Below are 19,608 nucleotides of genomic sequence, written 5' to 3'. Positions count from 1 at the left end.
GGATGGAGGTCGGGCCCACCTTTTTTTTTTTTTAATTAATTAATTAATTATTTTTTGGCTGCATTGGGCCTTCGTTGCTGCGTGCAGGCTTTCTCTAGTTGCGGCGAGCGGGGGTTACTCTTCGTTGCGGTGCGCGGTCTTCTCATTGCGGTGGCTTCTCTTGTTGCAGAGCACAGGCTCTAGGCGTGCTGGCTACAATAGCTGTGGCACGTGGGCTCAGGAGTTGTGGCTTGGGGCACTAGAGTGCAGGCTCAGTATTTGTGGCGCACAGGCTTAGTTGCTCCGTGGCATGTGGGATCCTCCAGGAACAGGGAACCCATGTCCCCTGCCTTGGCAGGTAGATTCTTAACCACTGTGCCACCAGGGAAGTCCTGGCCAACCTCTTAATCCACCTGACTTTGTTTGTGATTTAGGAAACCAAGAGAGAAGCTGCTTTTCAATTTTGCTCATAATTCCCTGCCCTCAACTTGCGATGTCCTTCTCTTATCAAACCATTTTTTAAAAAATTATTTATTTATTTATTTGGCTGTGCCGGCTCTTAGTTGCTGGCATGAGGGATCTTTGCTGTGGCATGTGGGATCTAGTTCCCTGACCAGGGATTGAACCCGGGCCCCCTGCATTGGGAGCACGGAGTCTTAACCACTGGACCACCAGGGAAGTCTCCTCTTATCAAAACTTGCTCTCTTCTTAAAACCAACCAAGTTCCCTCTAATTTTTTTTTTTTAAGTAGTCTTGCCTGACAACTTGGGTCACACTGATCTATAACCCACTGTTTCTGTAGGATATAACTTATTACATTACATTAAATTAATTAATTTATTTATTTATTTTTTGCGGTACGCGGGCCTCTCACTGTTGTGGCCTCTCCCGTTGTGGATTACAGGCTCCGGATGCGCAGGCTCAGCGGCCATGGCTCATGGGCCTAGCCGCTCCACGGCATGTGGGATCTTCCCAGACCAGAGCACGAACTCGTGTCCCCTGCATCGGCAGGCGGACTCTCAACCACTGCGCCACCACGGAAGCCCACATTTTACTTTTTTAATTTTAAAATTAATAAATTATTTAAAATTTAAATAATATATTGTGGGATCTTTCCATGTCAGACACAGATCTATATGATGCTGCTCCTAGGGGACATAGATAGCGGCCACGGATCTAAACAAATGGAAGTTCTTACGTTTTAAGTTTGAAAACAATGTGGAGAGAAAATTTGGTTCCTTGCAGTGCTTCCAACCATTTTTTCATGTCATGACACATTTAGAAAATGCTAATATTTATACATTAGCAAATGTACAAATGGAGTAAATGGAAGAGCCAGGCCAGGGGCTCTGGCTGCTCTGAGGACTGAGGGGATCACTATCTCAGTGCACCTGTACCCTTTTGGCCACACATCAGTTGGGAAGTTCTGCAATAAAGCAAAAATTTCCCAGTGGCCTAATATTAAACAGGGACGAAGTGTGGGGCTCATCTTATGCTGACCTATTGGACAAAAGAGCCAAATATTAGATTTCTAAATAGTTAAAAGAAAAATGATTCATAAAGAAGAGCTATGAGGAGGGAAATTTTTTTCTTGGGAGATTACTTGTAAAAGGAAATATAAGACAGAAATTAATCTTTTTCAATAATAATACAGAAATACATCCTATTTTACTTTACTACACAACGTCAACATTGGGTAAACAATTTAACTTGGTCAATATTGTATGCAATGCAGCTGTATGGCCTTGTGAAGGAAAGACAAACAGTGCTCTAATTTACCAGTATGTTGAAAATGCTGCATTTTCATTCCAGTTCTGGACAATAAGATGATGCTGGTAACAGTGAATAATTGGAATGCAAAGGTTTCTGATAGGGAAAATTAGGGAATCAAGAAGATGACCTAGCCTTAAAAGTAGCAGTAACATTTATATGGAGAATATTAGTAGCTGGGAGAGCAAAAATAACTCAGGGCTTTAAGCAGAATGTCCTCAGTTTAAGTGCCTTTTGTGGGGACTTGGGGGTGGTGAATAAGCACAAAAATGCTAGAAAATATGGAAACATAAATTGTTTTAAGGAGGGAATTAGGTATCTTAAAAAACCCCATTTGAATACAGTAGCTTTCATCCTTTGCTTAGAGAACACTGGTGATAGAATAAACATGTCAGCAGGCCTTGAGCAATTACATCAACAGATAAGAGATCAAAACAAGTAGTATTCAGGCTGTGAAGTTTAGGATGAAGGAATAAAAGGACAAAGCATTCTACAAAGAATTGAAACTCTCATAATACATAAATTAAGTTTAAAAATAACTTAATTGAAGCCATTACCTTATCAAAAAACCTACTGAGCTTGACAGCATTGGAAGAACCTGCAGCTAAGTACCGTGGATTTGTGCAATCCTAGAAGATAAAACATAAGATCCACAATTAAACGTTAGGAAACATAAGCTCTTTGTGAGTCATTACTGTTTCTCTTGCACATTTCTATAGTAAAATATTAGGCATAACACTCTCATAAAATATTCAAGTAATTTTCAAATTATCATGCACACAGCAAAGAGGAAAGTGCTAAAGGAAGGTGAGGCCACTTACTCTTTGTTATTTAGGCAATTTTAGAGGACACTGAACCACTGTATTCACCATCAAATAATTCATAAAGGAAGACAGGATTTTTAATGTCTTACTAACAACAAAACCAACATACTAATTAGGTGACCTGCCTACATTTACCTTCAAAAGCAGAAATAGAGCTATTAAAAACACTTTTTTAAAAACATCTTTATTGTAGTATAATTGCTTTACAATGGTGTGTTAGTTTCTGCTATATAACAAAGTGAATCAGCTATATGTATACATATATCCCCATATCCCCTCCCTCATGCACCTCCCTCCCACCCTCCCTGTCCCACCCCTCTCGGTGGTCACAAAGCACCTAGCTGATCTCCCGGTGCTATGCAGCTGCTTCCCACTAGCCATCTATTTTACATTTGGTAGTGTATACATGTCAATGCTCTCACTTCGTCCCAGCTTACCCTTCCCCCTCCCCGTGTCCTCAAGTCCATTCTCTACATCTGCTTCTTTATTCCTGTCCTGCCCCTAGGTTCATCAGAACTATTTTTAATTTTTTTTTTAGATTCCATATATGTGTGTTAGCATATGGTATTTATTTTCTCTTTCTGACTTACTTCACTCTGTATGACAGATTCTAGGTCCACCCACCTCACTACAAATAACTCAATTTCGTTTCTTTTTATGGCTAAGTAATATTCCATCGTATATATGTGCCACATCTTCTTTATCCATTCGTCTGTCGAGGGACACTTAGGTTGCTTCCATGTCCTGGCTATTTTAAATAGTCCTGCAATGAACATTGTAGTACATGTCTGTTTCTGAATTATGGTTTTCTCGGGGTATATGCCCAGTAGTGGGATTGCTGGGTCATATGGTAGTTCTCTTTTTAGTTTTTTAAGGAACCTCCATGCTGTTCTCCATAGTGGCTGTATCAATTTACATTCCCACCAACTGTGCAAGAGGGTTCCCTTTTCTCCACACCCTCTCCAGCATTTATTGTTTCTAGATTTTTTGAGGATGGCCATTCTCACCGTTGTGAGGTGATACCTCATTGTGGTCTTGATTTGCATTTCCCTAATGATCAGTGATGTTGTAGCATCCTTTCATGTGTTTGTTGGCAATCTGTATATCTTCTTTGGAGAAATGTCTATTTAGGTCTTCTGCCCATTTTTGGACTGGGTTGTTTGTTTTTCTGATATTGAGCTGCATGAGCTGCTTGTATATTTTGGAGATTAATCCTTTGTCAGTTGTTTCATTTGCAAATATTTTCTCCCATTCTGAGGACAACACTTCACTTTTTAGTACTAGTTACTCACCAGTGCTCAACTAACTTAAGTACTATGAAGTTCTTAGGAATAGTAGGAAGCATGAAAACAAAGAGCAGGAGGAGCAAAAAACAAACAGAACGGTGGCCAGGGATTTCTCACTCACTGAATGCAAGGCACTACATCTCTTGGTAGGCCATAAAGATAATAATAAACAATAGATATATTTTTTGGTTAAAATAAACAATAGAAAAGTTTATTTTAAAATATCATTAAATATTATTTTTAATAATAAACAACAGATATTTACTATTAGGATACAAATAGGAAAAAATGGGGCTCTGAAGAGACAAAAGAATCTGAAACATTATAATGAAGTGACTAGTACATTGCAATGATTAGTAAAGACCTTAAAAGGTTTACTATCCCTTTCCTGGAATTCCAGTGTTGAATTGCCTTAGCTTGTCATCATTGACTTGCCAACTTAAGCGACTGAGTACTTTGATTTGTACCTCAAATGCCACCTAAGACCCAACCATGGGGATATCATATAGGCTCCTTTGCAAGGTTAGTATTTATTTTTTCGGTTATAGATCACCTGTGTCCCTTGGGAAATCACTGAAGTTATTATTGTTGCATTTATTCTGATTGTAATCTCTAAGCCCACATGATTCCTTTCCAATGCATTTTGTAACAATCCCTATTTTACCAATATACAACATTCAAGGCTCACATTTTAAATTCTGACCAGAAGCTATACATTTTCCAAAACCACAAAAGAAAAGAGAGACTACAACTTTTCAAAGATCATAGAGTAAAAGAAAAATCAGAGGTCTTTGAAGACAGCAGGCTCTGAAGCTGAGTATCTATCCCAACATCTCTAGATTGTGTGACATTGGTTAGGTTACTAAACCTTTAAAGTTGAGCTTATTCATTTGTGAAATGGAGATAGCGATACTTGACCCATAGGATTTTTGTGAAAATTAAATGAGATAATGCATGTCTGACACATAGTAGGTACTGAAATGTTAGTTTCCTTCTTTCTTCATCCCAAGAAAATGCCATCAGATTGAATTTTCAGACACAAAAGCACCTAACATAATAAAAGATAATTCTATATGTGGATTAAGCAGACTGAAATGTCATCGTGTAAACTGTTGTATTTGAAATCATGTTTGAACACATTTATACAGCAATTGAGGCATATAAAAGACAAACCTTAGCTAGATCTGTATTAGATATGTTTTACAAAACAGATATTGATCACATAATCATCAGATTGTCAAAAGACTTCAGAGATGACTCCAAATAGAGCTAAAGTACTAAATACAAAAATTAAATCAAACATCAAACAGACAAAACCTCCCCAAAACTTATTTCTAAGCCTCCACAATTTCAGGTTGACCAGGCTAGAGAAACCCTATGATTTTAGGAAGAAAATTTTAGATCTGAAAGAACTATAACTATCTGCTATTGATCATGGTGTAGGGCAAAGCCTGAAAATTGATAGCTCTAAATGCTTGCCTAAGCTTGAGAAAGACACATTAACTAGGGAAGATGCTTCAGAATGATCACTTTGAAGTAAACACATAACAGAGGAAAATTTGTGCTAGACACAAAAAAACCTAATAGGATTTAAAAAAATAAGTAACCTCCTCCCTGTTTATAATTTAAACAACTTGTCTTCTTTTTTTCCAGGTACAAGAAAGCTTTGATTCTATCTTTGATGTATACAGTTATGTTAATTCTTACTTTTTAATAATTTTAAGTAAATTCATACAGTAACCAAAGATGCTAGCACTAACAGTGTTAAATTAGTTTTTACTTGAGACTTTATATTTACTTGCTGAGTCTTTTTGACTGTTACCTCTTTTTGAAACTCTTATCCAATTTTCCTCCTCATTTTTTCTTCCCTGCATCCTCAAGACCCTCTTGTTTCTGCTGTGTTCTTGAAGGTGTACACTGATAAAAGGCCATAAGTATGTTGTATGTGAATTCTGTGAAGACCATGTTTGCCACTTGAGTACCTTTACATTTTGTTAACAATTAAAGATCGCCCTGACTTTGCAAGTAAAATAGGAAAAGCACATATCTAGACGATTGTCACAGAAACCCACAGGCACTGGAAACAGATACATTCTAAAATACATTAAAAGTAAAATAGTATGTGTCTAGCATGTGTAAGCACTTAATAAATGCCAGCTACTTTTATTATTAAAAAAAAAGTAATTGCTGGAACAAATTAAGCTATTCAGTGGTAAATTTCCCTTTGGAAACAATGTTCAAACAAAGTAACCTCAGTACTTCTTTGACAAGGATATTATATATTCTATGTAACAGGAATTCTCTGCAATATGATGGTCCAGTGTTGACTACCTGGGCATTTATGCTGAATATTCCATGGTGGCAGCTGAGAAAAATAAAGCATCTGCACTGCAAAGCAGAATGTAAAAAACAATGGAATGGCAGGCAGAAGCTGACTCAATTATGGGGGTACAGGTGGAGTTGAACCAAGCCGCGTTCACCAATGTTGATTCACAGAGAAAGGGCATCAGAATCAGCTGAGTTATTAGTTAAAATTACTGAGTCCGGGGCTTCCCTAGTGGCGCAGTGGTTGAGAGTCCGCCTGCCAATGCAGGGGACAAGGGTTCGTGCCCCAGTCCGGGAAGATCCCACGTGCTGCAGAGTGGCTGGGCCCGTGAGCCATGGCCGCTGAGCCTGTGCTCCGCAACGGGAGAGGCCACAACAGTGAGAGGCCCGCATACCGCAAAAAAAAAAAAAAAAAAAAGAAAAAATTACTGAGTCCTTCTGTCAAACCTTATAAATAAAAAGCTCCAGCTGTGGGGCATTTATTCAAAAATTTTCACAAATACTATAATATTGAATACACAGTCAGGTTTGAGTAATTGGTGATCTAGATGATTTCTAACAATTCTTTCAGCTCCGAGATTCTAAATGTTAGGTGAAGGATAATTAAGTGGAAAACAGGCTTAGTTGTAGAGCATGGGCTCTGGAGTCAGAGTGCCTGGTTTGACCTGTGTAACCTTAGCCTAATTACCCCTCTTTGCTTCCAGTCTTCATTTTTAAAATGGAGGTATTTATAGTACCTACCTTATAGGATTGATGTGAAGATGATGCATGTGAGATAATGTACATAAAGCACTAGAACAGTGCTTGGCACTAATAAGTCCTTAATGAATGTTAGCCATTAGTGGTATTAAACTACCACCACCACGTCTGGAATGCCAGTGCGTTGATATGTTGCAGAAATCCTACTTGTGAACAATGACATACAAACCATGACTGAAGCTGCTGGCCAGGATCATTCTCTAGGCAACACTAACTAGCTTATATGAGAACTTTTCTAGCCTTCTTAATGTCCAGTTCTAATTGAGCTAAATGTCTCAGGAAGGGACTCAATCCATTGTATAAACTAATGCTTATACATTACTAACTATACATTAGTTTATATAAACTAATGCTTATGAAGCACTCCTAGTTTACAGTTTGTAATTTTCTCATTTACATACTTGTTTACCCTTTAAGGTAAATTCTGTAGTTTAAGAAGCTAAGAGGCTTTTCTAAAGCAAGAATAAAACAAAGTTTGAACATTCCAACAGGTCAGCATATAAGGAGGCTTTGCCCGTCTCATAATCTATGTTGGCTCCAATCTTCATTACCTTTTGGACTAGAACCCAAATGCCTGATTTCAAATATAAAGCTTCCTCTGTGAGAATACAGAACTTTCGAAGTCTTTGGTTTTGCCTTTACCTGATAATAATACAAACATGCATTAGTAAAAAATACACACCAAATTAATCTCTTCTGCATTGAAATCCTCAGCCAGGAAAGCAGTCCTAGTTAAAACTTCATGGCGCTTGGTTTCATGAATCTGATCCAGTTTAGTCCCTATTACCAACAGTGGGATTTGGTTATCAGCAAACTGTTCCCGGTCATAATCCCTGTGATAAATAATAATGAAGAGGTGAATAGAATTTACCTTTCTGATGTAGATGTGTAATATTTAAATGCAACTACTCGCACTATTTTACAGATACTTCACTGACTCTTGCTCACCCATTACCTATAAACTTACTTTTCTCCCACCTAGTTGTTCATTTTTTCAATCAATCCTCGCCATCTTCCAAGTTCCAATTGTTAATTCAACTACTCAAAATTTGTCCCATGAGTCTTTACAGACTACTTGAATAAACTGAGTGCCCACCAGGTATATGAAAGTAGGTTGACTTGACTTCTCCCAAAGCTCTGTCTTCTAAGGCTAACAGCTCAGGAATTTTTCTGGGTAGATGCAGAGAGTGGATTCAAACCTCCGTGGAGAGAAAACCCAGTACCCTACCTACCATGGCAGTCACGCCTTTTGCCAGAGGGGAAAATGTCAAGCTTCTGGGTACCTCCTGGGGTATGCATAAGCTTTACACCTACCATACTCATTTCTGTCTATGAATAGTAAAGAAAAATAGATCATTTTAGGAAAATCAGAAATAGGAATGCTGAAGGCCAGTATAAATCAACCATAGGTGATGCTACAGCCTGGGGAAAGATGGATTCAACAAATGGAAAGGGAAAGAAACAACTGAAATGCAAAATGAATAGTAAAAGGAAAGAATTAAGTACCAAATAGTTGTTTGTCCTGACACGAGAGCTGTGGGAGACACAGAACAGGTAGTAAGAATCACTTAGGGTTAGTGGCCTTGGGTCACTGTCTTTCTATTACTGAAAGGAACATAGAGCCCAATGTTGTTCAATTAATATAAATTCTACTCACATGTGAGAAATGAAACAGATTTGGAGTTCTGACATATTATAAGCTCAGTTTATAACAGTCAGCAAAATCTGGTTGCAACACCTTATGACAGTAAATCAATATTGCATAACCCAATCAATACAAACCAGGTGAGCATAATTTTTTTCCTTCCTTTGACATCACTCTTCTTTCTCTTTGAATAATCTAAATTGTGTTTGTGTGTGCGCCCATGCACAAGAACTTACCAAATCTTTTTGCCCTTCACAATAACCTTACAGAGCCTCAGTTACTGTTCAGACTTGGAACAAAATTGTTTTGAATTATGTTACCTCCTATTTCATAAAAATACTATCATCCTAATTACTGCATCAAAGCCAACAACAGTTTGAGTTCAAGGCCTTTGATTCTTCTTACTAACATCAATGTTGACTTAGGAGACATGGTCCAAAACTGAAATTTGCTTTATTAGAGAATAAAGTTTTGAAAGTGCCCTCCTTTAGGACTTTTTTCCCCTTATACTCTAACTCTGGCTTACATACAACTTTTTGTATATATTTTATCAAACATCATTTTTGATACACATTTGTCACTTGCAGTCTTTCATAATCTCTTGTACATTAACATATATATTTATTGTATATATGTAACATAACATATATGTTGCACATAATATATGTATATTTACAATCTGTTCTCTTATTTCTCTTTTTAACTTTCCTTTTTCTCACTTTCTTTCATTAAATCTTATATCCAATTTGAAATTTGATCTCAAAATCCTTTTTTTCTTTTTAAATCATTAGGTAAAAAGCAAATGGGGAATTTTATCATGAATGGATAAGTCTGATAACACCTTAACATCACAAAGAGACAGATAACCAGGTATTGTATTATATGCTCTGTACCACTTAGGCAAAAACAAAAAACCTTGCATCTTTCAGGCCACTATATTTAACTACCATTATGAAGAAGATTAGGATTCAGAGAAACAAATAATGTTGGAACAATTGGACATTCATATACAAAAATCGACCTCAACCAAACCCTCACACATTATAACTAACTCAAAACAGATCATAGATCTAAAAGTAAACCAAAACCTGTAAAACTTCTAGAAGAAACACAGGAGAAAACCTGCATGATCTGGGATTAGGCAAACAGTTGTTATACATGATTCTAAAAACATAATACATAAAAGAGAAATTAGACTTCATCAAAATGAAAAACTATTGCTTTGTGAAAGATACTGTTAAGAGAATGAAAAGACAATCTACAGAGTGGGAGAAAATATTTGCAAATCAAACATTTTACAGAATGTTATTTTGGAGGGTACATTCCTGGTATTGCTATAGCATTTCAAACCAACTGTGAAGTAATCTGGGCTTACCCATTTGTTACCAAGACTCCAGTCGGCACCAAATCCCTGTTGAGAGCTTCCAATGACCAACGATACAAGTTTTGGGATGACTTCTTATTTGTTAAGTCATGGACTAAAATAATACCTAAAATAACCAAAGAAAATAATGTCAATATTGTAACAACTCCTCTTCATTTCACAATTGGCAAAACATTAGGTTGCTTACTGAATACATTTTGGTACGACTAACAAACTCAGACACAATTATTTTAAAATTTCCTCTGTAAGTTCTTGCAAATAATTATTTAAAAATAATTATCTAAAAGCTTTTCTTTGTCAGTTATATAACTTTTAAAAAATTCTACAAGGGCTGACAGATGTCATTAAACTTTTAGAATGTCTTTTCTTTTTTTCTTCATTCAACACTTAATGAGTGCCTATTCTGCCTGGTCCTAATTACAGAACTACTTCATCAATAAAAAGAATCAAAACTACTTCAAGGATATAGGAGATTATATTCATTCAAAAAGGTTATTTTTTTCCACACTATGCATCTGTCATAGACATCATACATACACGTATTACTTACACTCATTAAAATATTTAATAATAAAAATTTATTAAAATGGTATTGATTTAATTTGATACAATTCCTATTCTTTAGCTGACAAGAGGTTTTCTTGTAGATCACCTGAACCTAATCAACTCAAAAGTCTAATCATTTAGTTCTTCGGATTAACGGCTAGCTATGTAAGCTTGCTCTACCTGTAAGAGATCTAGTTAACAAAGCAAAAGAAATATGCCACTAGAAGGAGGTAGGAAAAGATAGTCAAGAAGTATGAATAGTAGAAAACAGATGGACTTTTAAGAGATTGAAAAATAGCAAAATGTAATAAGGTTTAGAAATACAATTAAACAGAATCAGTTAAGATCCTAGACAGAAAGGTAAAGCAGGTTATTACAATATGATATTGACAAAAAAGGAAAAGCTTTAATGCCTAGTGAAATTTAGGGTACCATCTTGTGATCAAGAGACAATAGGCTTTTAAACCCCCAACCCTTGCCTATATCACCCAGATTCTACTGTGAAGAGAGAATGTGAAACTGATGATTCTTCCATCTTCAAGATGTAAGATATGTAAATTTGAAAAAGAAGGGCATAAGAGTTAGAATTATTTGGCTCCTCTAGTTTTTACAGACATTGTGTAACTAAGGTGCTTGTGCAAATTATAGTTGACTAGTTCCAGTTAGTTCAGATAAATCTGTATCTCTCCTGGGATCTGGAAAAAATAGAGATCTGACACTTGCCCCTGTGTCCAACTGCATTCACTCTACTTTCCTCAATGAGGGGCTCTATTAGGCATTAAGGAAACGTGAACAAGGATAGATTTTAAAAAAGGAATAAATAGCTACCGTTAAAGAATATAGCTAACATTTATTCAGTATTTATGTGGTAAATATTGTGCTTTACGTCTGGCATCTAATTTGATTTTCAGAACAGTCCTATGAGGTAAGAATTATTATCTTCATTTTACACATGTGGAAACTGAGGCTCAGAGAGGTTGAGTAACTTACCCTAGATCACATGGTAAGTGGGGTAGCGGAATTTGAAATCAAGTATTCTGACAGTAAAAGACTAGAGGAAGACAGAATAAAGTCACTTCAGGGCAAAGGGAGTGGAAGATACTTCTCCTCTCCTTATTTCCTAGGTATAAATACCACAAAACTATGGGTGGGTTTGGTTGGGAGAGTGAAAATATTACAAAGGCCTAAATGAGCTATTAGATGCACAGGGAGGAGTTTATTTTTTGAGGATCTCTATTTAAGGCTTTTGAGCTTTTAAGTGCATTGAGCACCTTTTTCCTTATTTTCCTTCTTTCATTTGGGCTGAGAGTTCCTGCTTTGTAGATTATGAGCTAGAAGGGATGGGACACAGTGAGGCCCAAAGGAAAGAAGTCAGGGTGATAGCTGATCAGAATATGTTCTAAATCTTTAAAAATAGAGAGGTAGAGACATTTTACAGGTTTCCTTTGGGGATTACCAGCCTCATTCATCACAGTGGGAAGAGGTAGGGTATTGAGGGAAGGAAGTTATTGCTAAGAATAGACTGTATTTGAATGGAGTGATCCTTATGCTCTGTTTCTTAGAAAACTAAGGATGGTAGATGGAGTAAAGAACCTTGAACACTTCTACCAAGAGAAATGTTCCAGAGGTAGGCTCGAAGAACACAGAAACTGATTTTTCTTTCTTTTTCATTGAAGTATAGTTGATTTACAATATTGTGTTAGTTTCAGGTGTACAGCAAAGTGATTCAGATATATATATATATATATATATATATATATATATATATATATATATATATATATATTCAGATTCTTCTCCATTATAGGTTATTACAAGATATTGAATATAGTTCCCTGTGCTATACAGTAGGACCTTATTGTTTATCTATCTAATATATAGTAGTTTGTATCTGCTAATCCCAAACTCCTAATTTATCCCTCCCTCCCTTTCCCCTTTGGTAACCATAATTTTGTTTTCTATGTCTGTGAGTCCCTATTAAGATTGCTCTTAATAGGGAGTTTTTTTTTTTTAAGAAACAGGAATATCTCTCAGTCTTGTTTGTAAAACTAACATAGGATATATGAAATTACTTCAATAATATTTAAGGAAGACACAAATCACTAATGGAGAGAAGGTATAGAAAAGATAACCAAATAAATATGGATTTAGATGGATTTCTTCAGTACTTACTAAGCTTACAACTCAGAATTCCATAAAGTTTCTAGGATCTGAATGGTCTTTAACTTTATTATTTATTTATAATTTTTATCCTAACTCTTTGTCAAAAAGATCTAAACAGAAAAAGTGTTATTTATCCAAACTTTTCTTTGCCAAATTGGATTGATATCAACTTTGACAAGTCATTTGACTGATATAATCCAAGTTTATCACTTGATCCTAGATCTAAACCAGGCTTCATTTCTTTCTCTCCTGCTCTTTAGCAAGTCACCTAATACTATACCAGTCTTATCTTACTGTTTTTTCAATTATATACATTCTATTAATATATGCCATTAACATGTACTTTATCATGTATCATTATGATGTCATATATTAATGTCACCATCTTAAAACTGTGTTTTGTTTCATTTATGAATATTTTGTTTCTTCAATTAGATTGTGACACTTTCAGATAGAATTCCGAGCTAAATGTGACATAGGTCTGAACTAACATGACTCATCCTGTATTCTACAGTATGCATCCAATGGCAAGAGCCTTCTCTACTTTTTTGAAGTATCTACAACACCTTATGATATGGGATAAGATATTGAAAGAGGAATATAAGTAATGAAGATGGTACTGAATAATTACAATGCTTACTTAATATAGAATGAGATCTAAGCATAGTATAAATGAAGGCCAATTAATAGCTAAGCATCTACCAGAAAGGAAGGGGTAAGATACTAAATCTTTTGGTACATCAATCAAAGAGAAGTTGAAATTATATTTCACAGTAAAAAAAAAAAAGGTAAAAAATGAATTAAAGAGAAGATAAAAAAATTCTATAGGTAAATCACAGGTGTCAGTAGTTTAGTTCCTGGACACAGAGTAGGCACTCTATGAACTGTAATTATGTCCTATTACACACCTCTACCTGGAAGTCTGCTCCAGGTGTTTGTATATCTGTAACTGGATGAAATTTCTGCACCCCTAAAAACATCCTTAGGCAGCTTTTATAATTACACAGGACTCTAAGGAGCAGATGAAAAAAAATCTCAGTATCTCTGGGACATCTGGCTTAGACCATGGGACTCCTAATGGTATATACTCAGTTGACTGAAGAAACAGGACTCCCAGGGGACAGTGTTTTGGAAGGTTCCATGTTTTATGTCGAGTACCCAAACTATCTCTCAATATTTAGTTTATGACAATAATATAAATAGAAACACTTAGACAAAGCAAATATCTAATGTTCTGAAATACATAGTTAGAATCTAAAAAACATGAACTGGAATGTGATATGCAGATTTAAATTAAGAGTTGGGGGTATCTTAGATCTTTCTTAAATTAAGATGAGTCCAGCATTCCTCATCAGATGATCTGAGACCATTAATATATGGTAAAAATAAAAAATGTTTTACCATTTACAGAGTTGTAGAATACTGCTCTTGTGCTTTTCACACTGCTGGCACTGCCCACAGAGCCTCCAACATCCCAAAATTCTATATAGTAGGTCTTCTCTTCTGGGGTTCCTTCTTTGTAGTCATGAACCTAACAAATCAATCCATCAAAATAATTATTATAGCCACTAAGAAAACTCATAAACACCCTCATTCCACTTTAAAGCACTGAACATTCCATATCAGTAGCTTACCCTCTGACTCTCTAATCACCACCTCCTATCTTTGCAGCTTCCTCTCTCTAACACTCCAACTCTAATAATAATCTTTGACCCCAAAGGTCCCTATAGTTCATGGATCCTAACACCTTCCAAAGTCCCCCCTTCCACTTCCAAACCTTCATTTCCTTCCTAACTAAGCATAAATTCTGCTATTTGTCATTTTAATCTCTCCTCTACCCTTCCCTCACATAGTATTCATTAGACAAAACTCCAGCCCTGATTATATCCACCTTTTCCTGTATTCCATGTCTGCAACCCAGCTAGCGAGTGTAATGTTCAGAAAAATATACATTCAAGCTAACTGGATTCATTTTAAATTCAAGTCTACCTTTGGAGCTCTCCTTCAATCAGTTCCATAGTCTATTTCCTCTTTTCCTCCCCTAGGTAACTATTTCACACTTACTCCTATTTTTCAAACTTCCAATCTCTCTTCCTTGTCCTCAAGCACAGCTAATAATCTTGCTTCCAGAGACAGAAGCAATCAGAAGAGAACTCTACAACCTGCTCTTTGCTTATCTATCCACTCCCTGCATCTGTACCCATATAATCTGCTTTCCTTGCAGCTATTATAGATAAACTGTCTGTGTCTCTAAGGTCAAATCTCCTTCTTATGCATAAAATCCCATCCCTTCTTTCTTATCAAAGAGGTAGCTCTATCAATTCTCCCTTTCATCATCAAATTTTCCCTCTCTGTTGGATAATTCCCACCAGCGAACAACCATGCCATAATTTTTCCCATCTTAAAATAACCTTCTCTTGGGCTTCACTAGTGGCACAGTGGTTGAGAGTCCGCCTGCCGATGTAGGGGACACGGGTTCGTGCCCCGGTCCGGGAAGATCCCACATGCCGCGGAGCGGCTGGGCCCGTGAGCCATGGCTGCTGAGCCTGCGCGTCCAGAGCCTGTGCTCCGCAACGGGAGAGGCCACAACAGTGAGAGGCCAGCGTACCGCAAAAAAAAAAATAAAAAAATAACCTTCTCTTGACCTCATGTCTTCCTCTAGCTGCCAAACCACTTCTCTATTCCTTTTTACGGCAAAAGCCCTCCAAAGAGTTGTCTCTTCTCAACTGTCTCTAATTCTTTTCCTTATATTCTCTTTTGAACTCATTCCTGTCACACCTTTTGTCCCAGTCACCCCACTGAAATATTCCTTATCAAGGTCATTAATGGCTTCCACACTGCTAAATCCAACAATCAATGAATAGTTTCCATCTTACTCTATCATCTGATAAAACTAATCACTCCTCTTTCAATACTTTCTTCACTTAACTTACAGGATATCATACTGTTCTGCTTTTCTTCCTACCTCACTGGCTAAGCCTTTTCAGTCTCCATTTGGGTTGTCCTCATCTCTCTACCCTCTTAATTGTTAGAGTGTTCCAAGGTTTAGTTCTTGGATATCTTGCAACACTTGCTCTTTTGACAATTTCATCTACTCTTATGATTTAAAATGTCATAAATACGTTGATGAATTCCAAATTTATATACATCCTGGAGCAGTCCCTTGAACCTCAGACTACCATATCACCTAACTACAATTTGGATGTCTAACAGGCACCTCAAATTTAACATATTTAAAAACAATATCCCAATCTTCCTTCCAAACCCATTCTTCTCCCAGTTTTCTCTGATCCAGTAAAAGGCAATTCTAGCCTTCTAGTTAGTTGAAGGGCCAAAAACTTAAGCGTTAACTTAACTCTTAACTTAAAACTTAACTCCTCTCATACTGCATATCTGATTTGTCAGCAAATTCTGTTGCTTTTGCCTTAAAAAAATATCCAAAACCCGTTCATTTCAAACCATCTCAACTATTACCACCCTCAAAGCCTCTATCTATCTCTTTGCCTGAATTAATGTAATCATCCCCTAACTGATTTCCCCACTAGAGCCTCACTGACTCACTTTCCCACCACCCTCCATTTGTTCTCCATATAGTAGCTAGAGTGATCATTTTAAAATGAAAGTTAGATCATATCCCCCTTCAATTCAAAACTCTCCAATGACTTTCTCACTCAGAGTAAACTCCAAAATCTCTCTCTTTCTCATGGTCTAGACTCTATAAGAATTTACTGCTTATATTTCAGAAACGAAATCTGATATATGGCAACCTTATCTATTAGAATATAGACAAGAGCCAGATTATAATATGGTGGTTCAGGAGTGTATATCAGAATCTTTCAAGGTTTTTTTTTTTAGAAATATACATGCCAACAAAAGCAAAAAATAAACAAGTGGGATTACATCAAATAAAACAGCTTCTACACAGCAAAGGAAACGAGCAACAAAGTGAAAAGGCATCCTATGGAATGGGATAAAATATTTGCAAATCATACATCTGATAAAGGGTTGATATCCAAAATATATAAAGAAATAATACAATTCAATAGCAAAAAACCCAATTTAAAAATTGGGCAGAGGAACTGAATAGACATGTTTTCAAAGAAGACAAATGGTCAACAAATACCTGAAACGGTGCTCAATATCACTAATCAGAAGGGAAATGAATATCAAAAGTGTGAGATAGCACCTCACACCTCTTAATATGGCTGTTATCAAAAAGACAAGAGATAACAAGTGTTGGTAAGCATGTGGAGAAAAGGGAACCCTTGTACACTACTGGTGGGAATGTAAATTGGTTCAGCCACCATGGAAACAGAATGAGGGTTCCTCAAAAAGTTAAAAATAGAACTACCATATGATCCAGCAAGCCCACTTCTGGGTATATATCCAAAGGAAATGAAAACAGGATACTGAAGAGATATCTGCACTCCCATGTTCTGTGCACAACAGCCAAGATATGAAGACAATTCAAGTGTCTGTCAATGGATGAAGGAATAGAGAAGATGTGATATACAGCCATGAGATGGAATATTATCCCATTATTCAGCCACGGGGTGGGGGTGGGGGGGTGGGGGGGTGGGGAAATCCTGCCATTTGAGACAACATGATTGGATCTTGAGGGAATTATGCTAAGTGAAACAAGCCACTCAGAGGAAAAAAAAAAAAACCAACTGCATGCTATCACCTATATGTGGAATCTAAATAAAAAGTTAAACTCATAGAAATAGAAAATAGAAAAGTGGTTGCCAGGGGTTGCAGGGGTGGGGGAAATAGGGAGAAATTGGTATAAAGGTACAAATTTTCAGCTCTAAAATGAATAAGGTCTGAGGACCTAATATATGATATGGTGACTGTAGTTGATAACACTCTATAGTATAACCGAAACATGCTAAGAGAATAGAACTTAAATGTTCTCACCAAATAAATAATAAATAAACATGTGAGGTGATGGATGTGCTAATTAACTGGATGGGAGGAATCCTTTCACAATGTGTAAGAATATAGTAAATCATCACAATATACACTTTAAATATCTTACAACTTCTTTTGTCAATTATATCTCAATAAAGCTGAAAAAAAAAGTCCTTAAAAAAAAAGAAATATACATGTCAGACTTACTGAATCAGTAACTTTGGGGTCCAGTCCTTGGCATGCATAATTTGAACAATTCTCCAAATGATTTTGCTGTAACCTCTAGTTAAGAATTACTCATTTTATACAATGGAACTCTTGGTATCAGGAAGCCTAGACTATATTCATTGATTGCTACTAATTATCCCTGATATCTTTGAGTCTCAGTTTCTTTGCTTATAGAAGTTATATTCTGTATATCAAATGGCTCTGAAATAACAGAAAGCAAGATAGCTGAATAGTTAAAATAGATGTCATAAAATGCATATATCAATATATGTTTAACAGAATGCTTCATACTTTTTACTTATTCACATTTTTTTTTGGTCCAAATCCTTTTGTCCAAGGAAAACTTTAAGTAAATAAGATATTCTACAGATAGCCACATTGACATTAAGATAAGACAATTAGCAGACTGGCAACAAAGAGGATAGGACACAAAAATGACAACAGCAAAATCACAGCAGTTGGGGACCATTGTGGATAATAGAAAGTAATCTTGTATACTGTGATAAAAGGTATCACTATTTTGCTATGAGGCATAAATAATTGATAATATGTGAAAATGTTAAGTCATCAATTAAAAGGTTAAACTACATGAATTCTGTTTATGAAAGCAAGGAAATTTATAATTTATATTATCAAGATTTCTAAGCAAAACAACTGAAACGAACAATACAAGGTATTATAAGGGGTCAGTTACCTGGTATCAAAAAGCTCAACTACTTTAGTGAAGCTTTGTTGATCCTGCCACCCTCCCTGGCTCCAAAACCAATCAGGGCCAGTTAGGTACTCTTCTTATTTGCTCCCATAACATCCTGCACAGTTCTATCATTTCACTAACCACACTGTCTTATTTATCTGCTGATATCTCTTCTATTAGACTCTGAGCTTAAAAGCATGGACCATATTATTCATCTTGGTAGGCCTACAACATAGCATAATACCTGGCACATATTAGATGCTTTGATATGTTTAGTTAAATCAAGGAATAAATTCAGGATATGTCATCCTCTAAGGTTTTACTATACTCAGTTTATTATTTTACTGAATTCCAGTGCTTCTCAAGTACAGTTTTAAGAACAAATTAAATCAGAACCAATAGGAAGGCTTATTTTAAAAAATACAGATTCTTGGACAACTCTTGAAGCTTCTGGGGTGGGGCTCAAGGATCTGTATTTTAAAGAAAGCTCTCTAGGAGATTCTCATACATAATTAAGCTGGGCAAAAATTTAAGTACATCATTTTTTTTCTCTAAAGTTATTTCAAATGTCTAATGTTTACAGACTGTAAACAGACTGTAACTCCTTCCAGAATAGCCACTATGTAATACAACTTCCAGGTAGCATGCCCTCTTAGCCTTGCAATGTACCAAGTCTACTAGCCAGCTCCCTTTTGGCTACACACACTCCCAAGCCAGATTCACCCACTCATCTGTACTCTTCACCACAAAATACCTTCCTTAATTAAATCTTTTCATGTTTCCTTCCAGAATTAGAAGAGAAGGTACCCTTCTTTCTTTCCAAACTGGTGAATTAAACTAAGTTTTACTTAATTCAAATGTAATGAGTCCTAAGAACTTTAACCGTGGCTTGTAGCTCGTAGCTATGACATAATATCTTTTATATGGGTGAGTGATCTCCAAGGGAAAGCTTGACATTTTAACAAGTATTGCTCTTGACACAATAAGTGGTACGTCGGTGCTATACTAAGAGCCCAACATGATGGGGGGTAATGCCAAACTATAAGAAATGTGTTTTATATTTAAATCAGGTCATCAAGGAATGAATATTTAAA

The 19,608-nt window shown here is 36.2% G+C and overlaps 1 protein-coding gene across 3 annotated transcripts in view; it reads right to left on the bottom strand.

Annotated features, from left to right (window-relative positions):
* The window catches only part of RABL3 (RAB, member of RAS oncogene family like 3), a 38,610-nt gene that overhangs the window by 3,625 nt on the left and 15,377 nt on the right, over positions 1–19,608 (bottom strand). For 2 of the 3 annotated variants that reach the window (XM_065876452.1, XM_065876451.1), the window contains exons 3-6: positions 14,083–14,212; positions 9,964–10,078; positions 7,626–7,776; positions 2,307–2,378 (exon numbers count right to left, since the gene is read on the bottom strand). In XM_065876452.1, coding sequence (XP_065732524.1) covers positions 2,307–2,378; positions 7,626–7,776; positions 9,964–10,078; positions 14,083–14,212 — 468 coding nt within the window. The remainder of the gene's footprint in view (positions 1–2,306; positions 2,379–7,625; positions 7,777–9,963; positions 10,079–14,082; positions 14,213–19,608) is intronic. The other variant, XM_065876453.1, reaches the window with a different exon arrangement.

Source organism: Phocoena phocoena, chromosome 4, assembly GCF_963924675.1.
Source record: "Phocoena phocoena chromosome 4, mPhoPho1.1, whole genome shotgun sequence".
In the NCBI taxonomy this organism is placed as follows: domain Eukaryota; kingdom Metazoa; phylum Chordata; class Mammalia; order Artiodactyla; family Phocoenidae; genus Phocoena; species Phocoena phocoena.
Note: the sequence above shows the minus strand (reverse complement) of the source record. Positions and strands in the feature narration are given on the sequence as shown.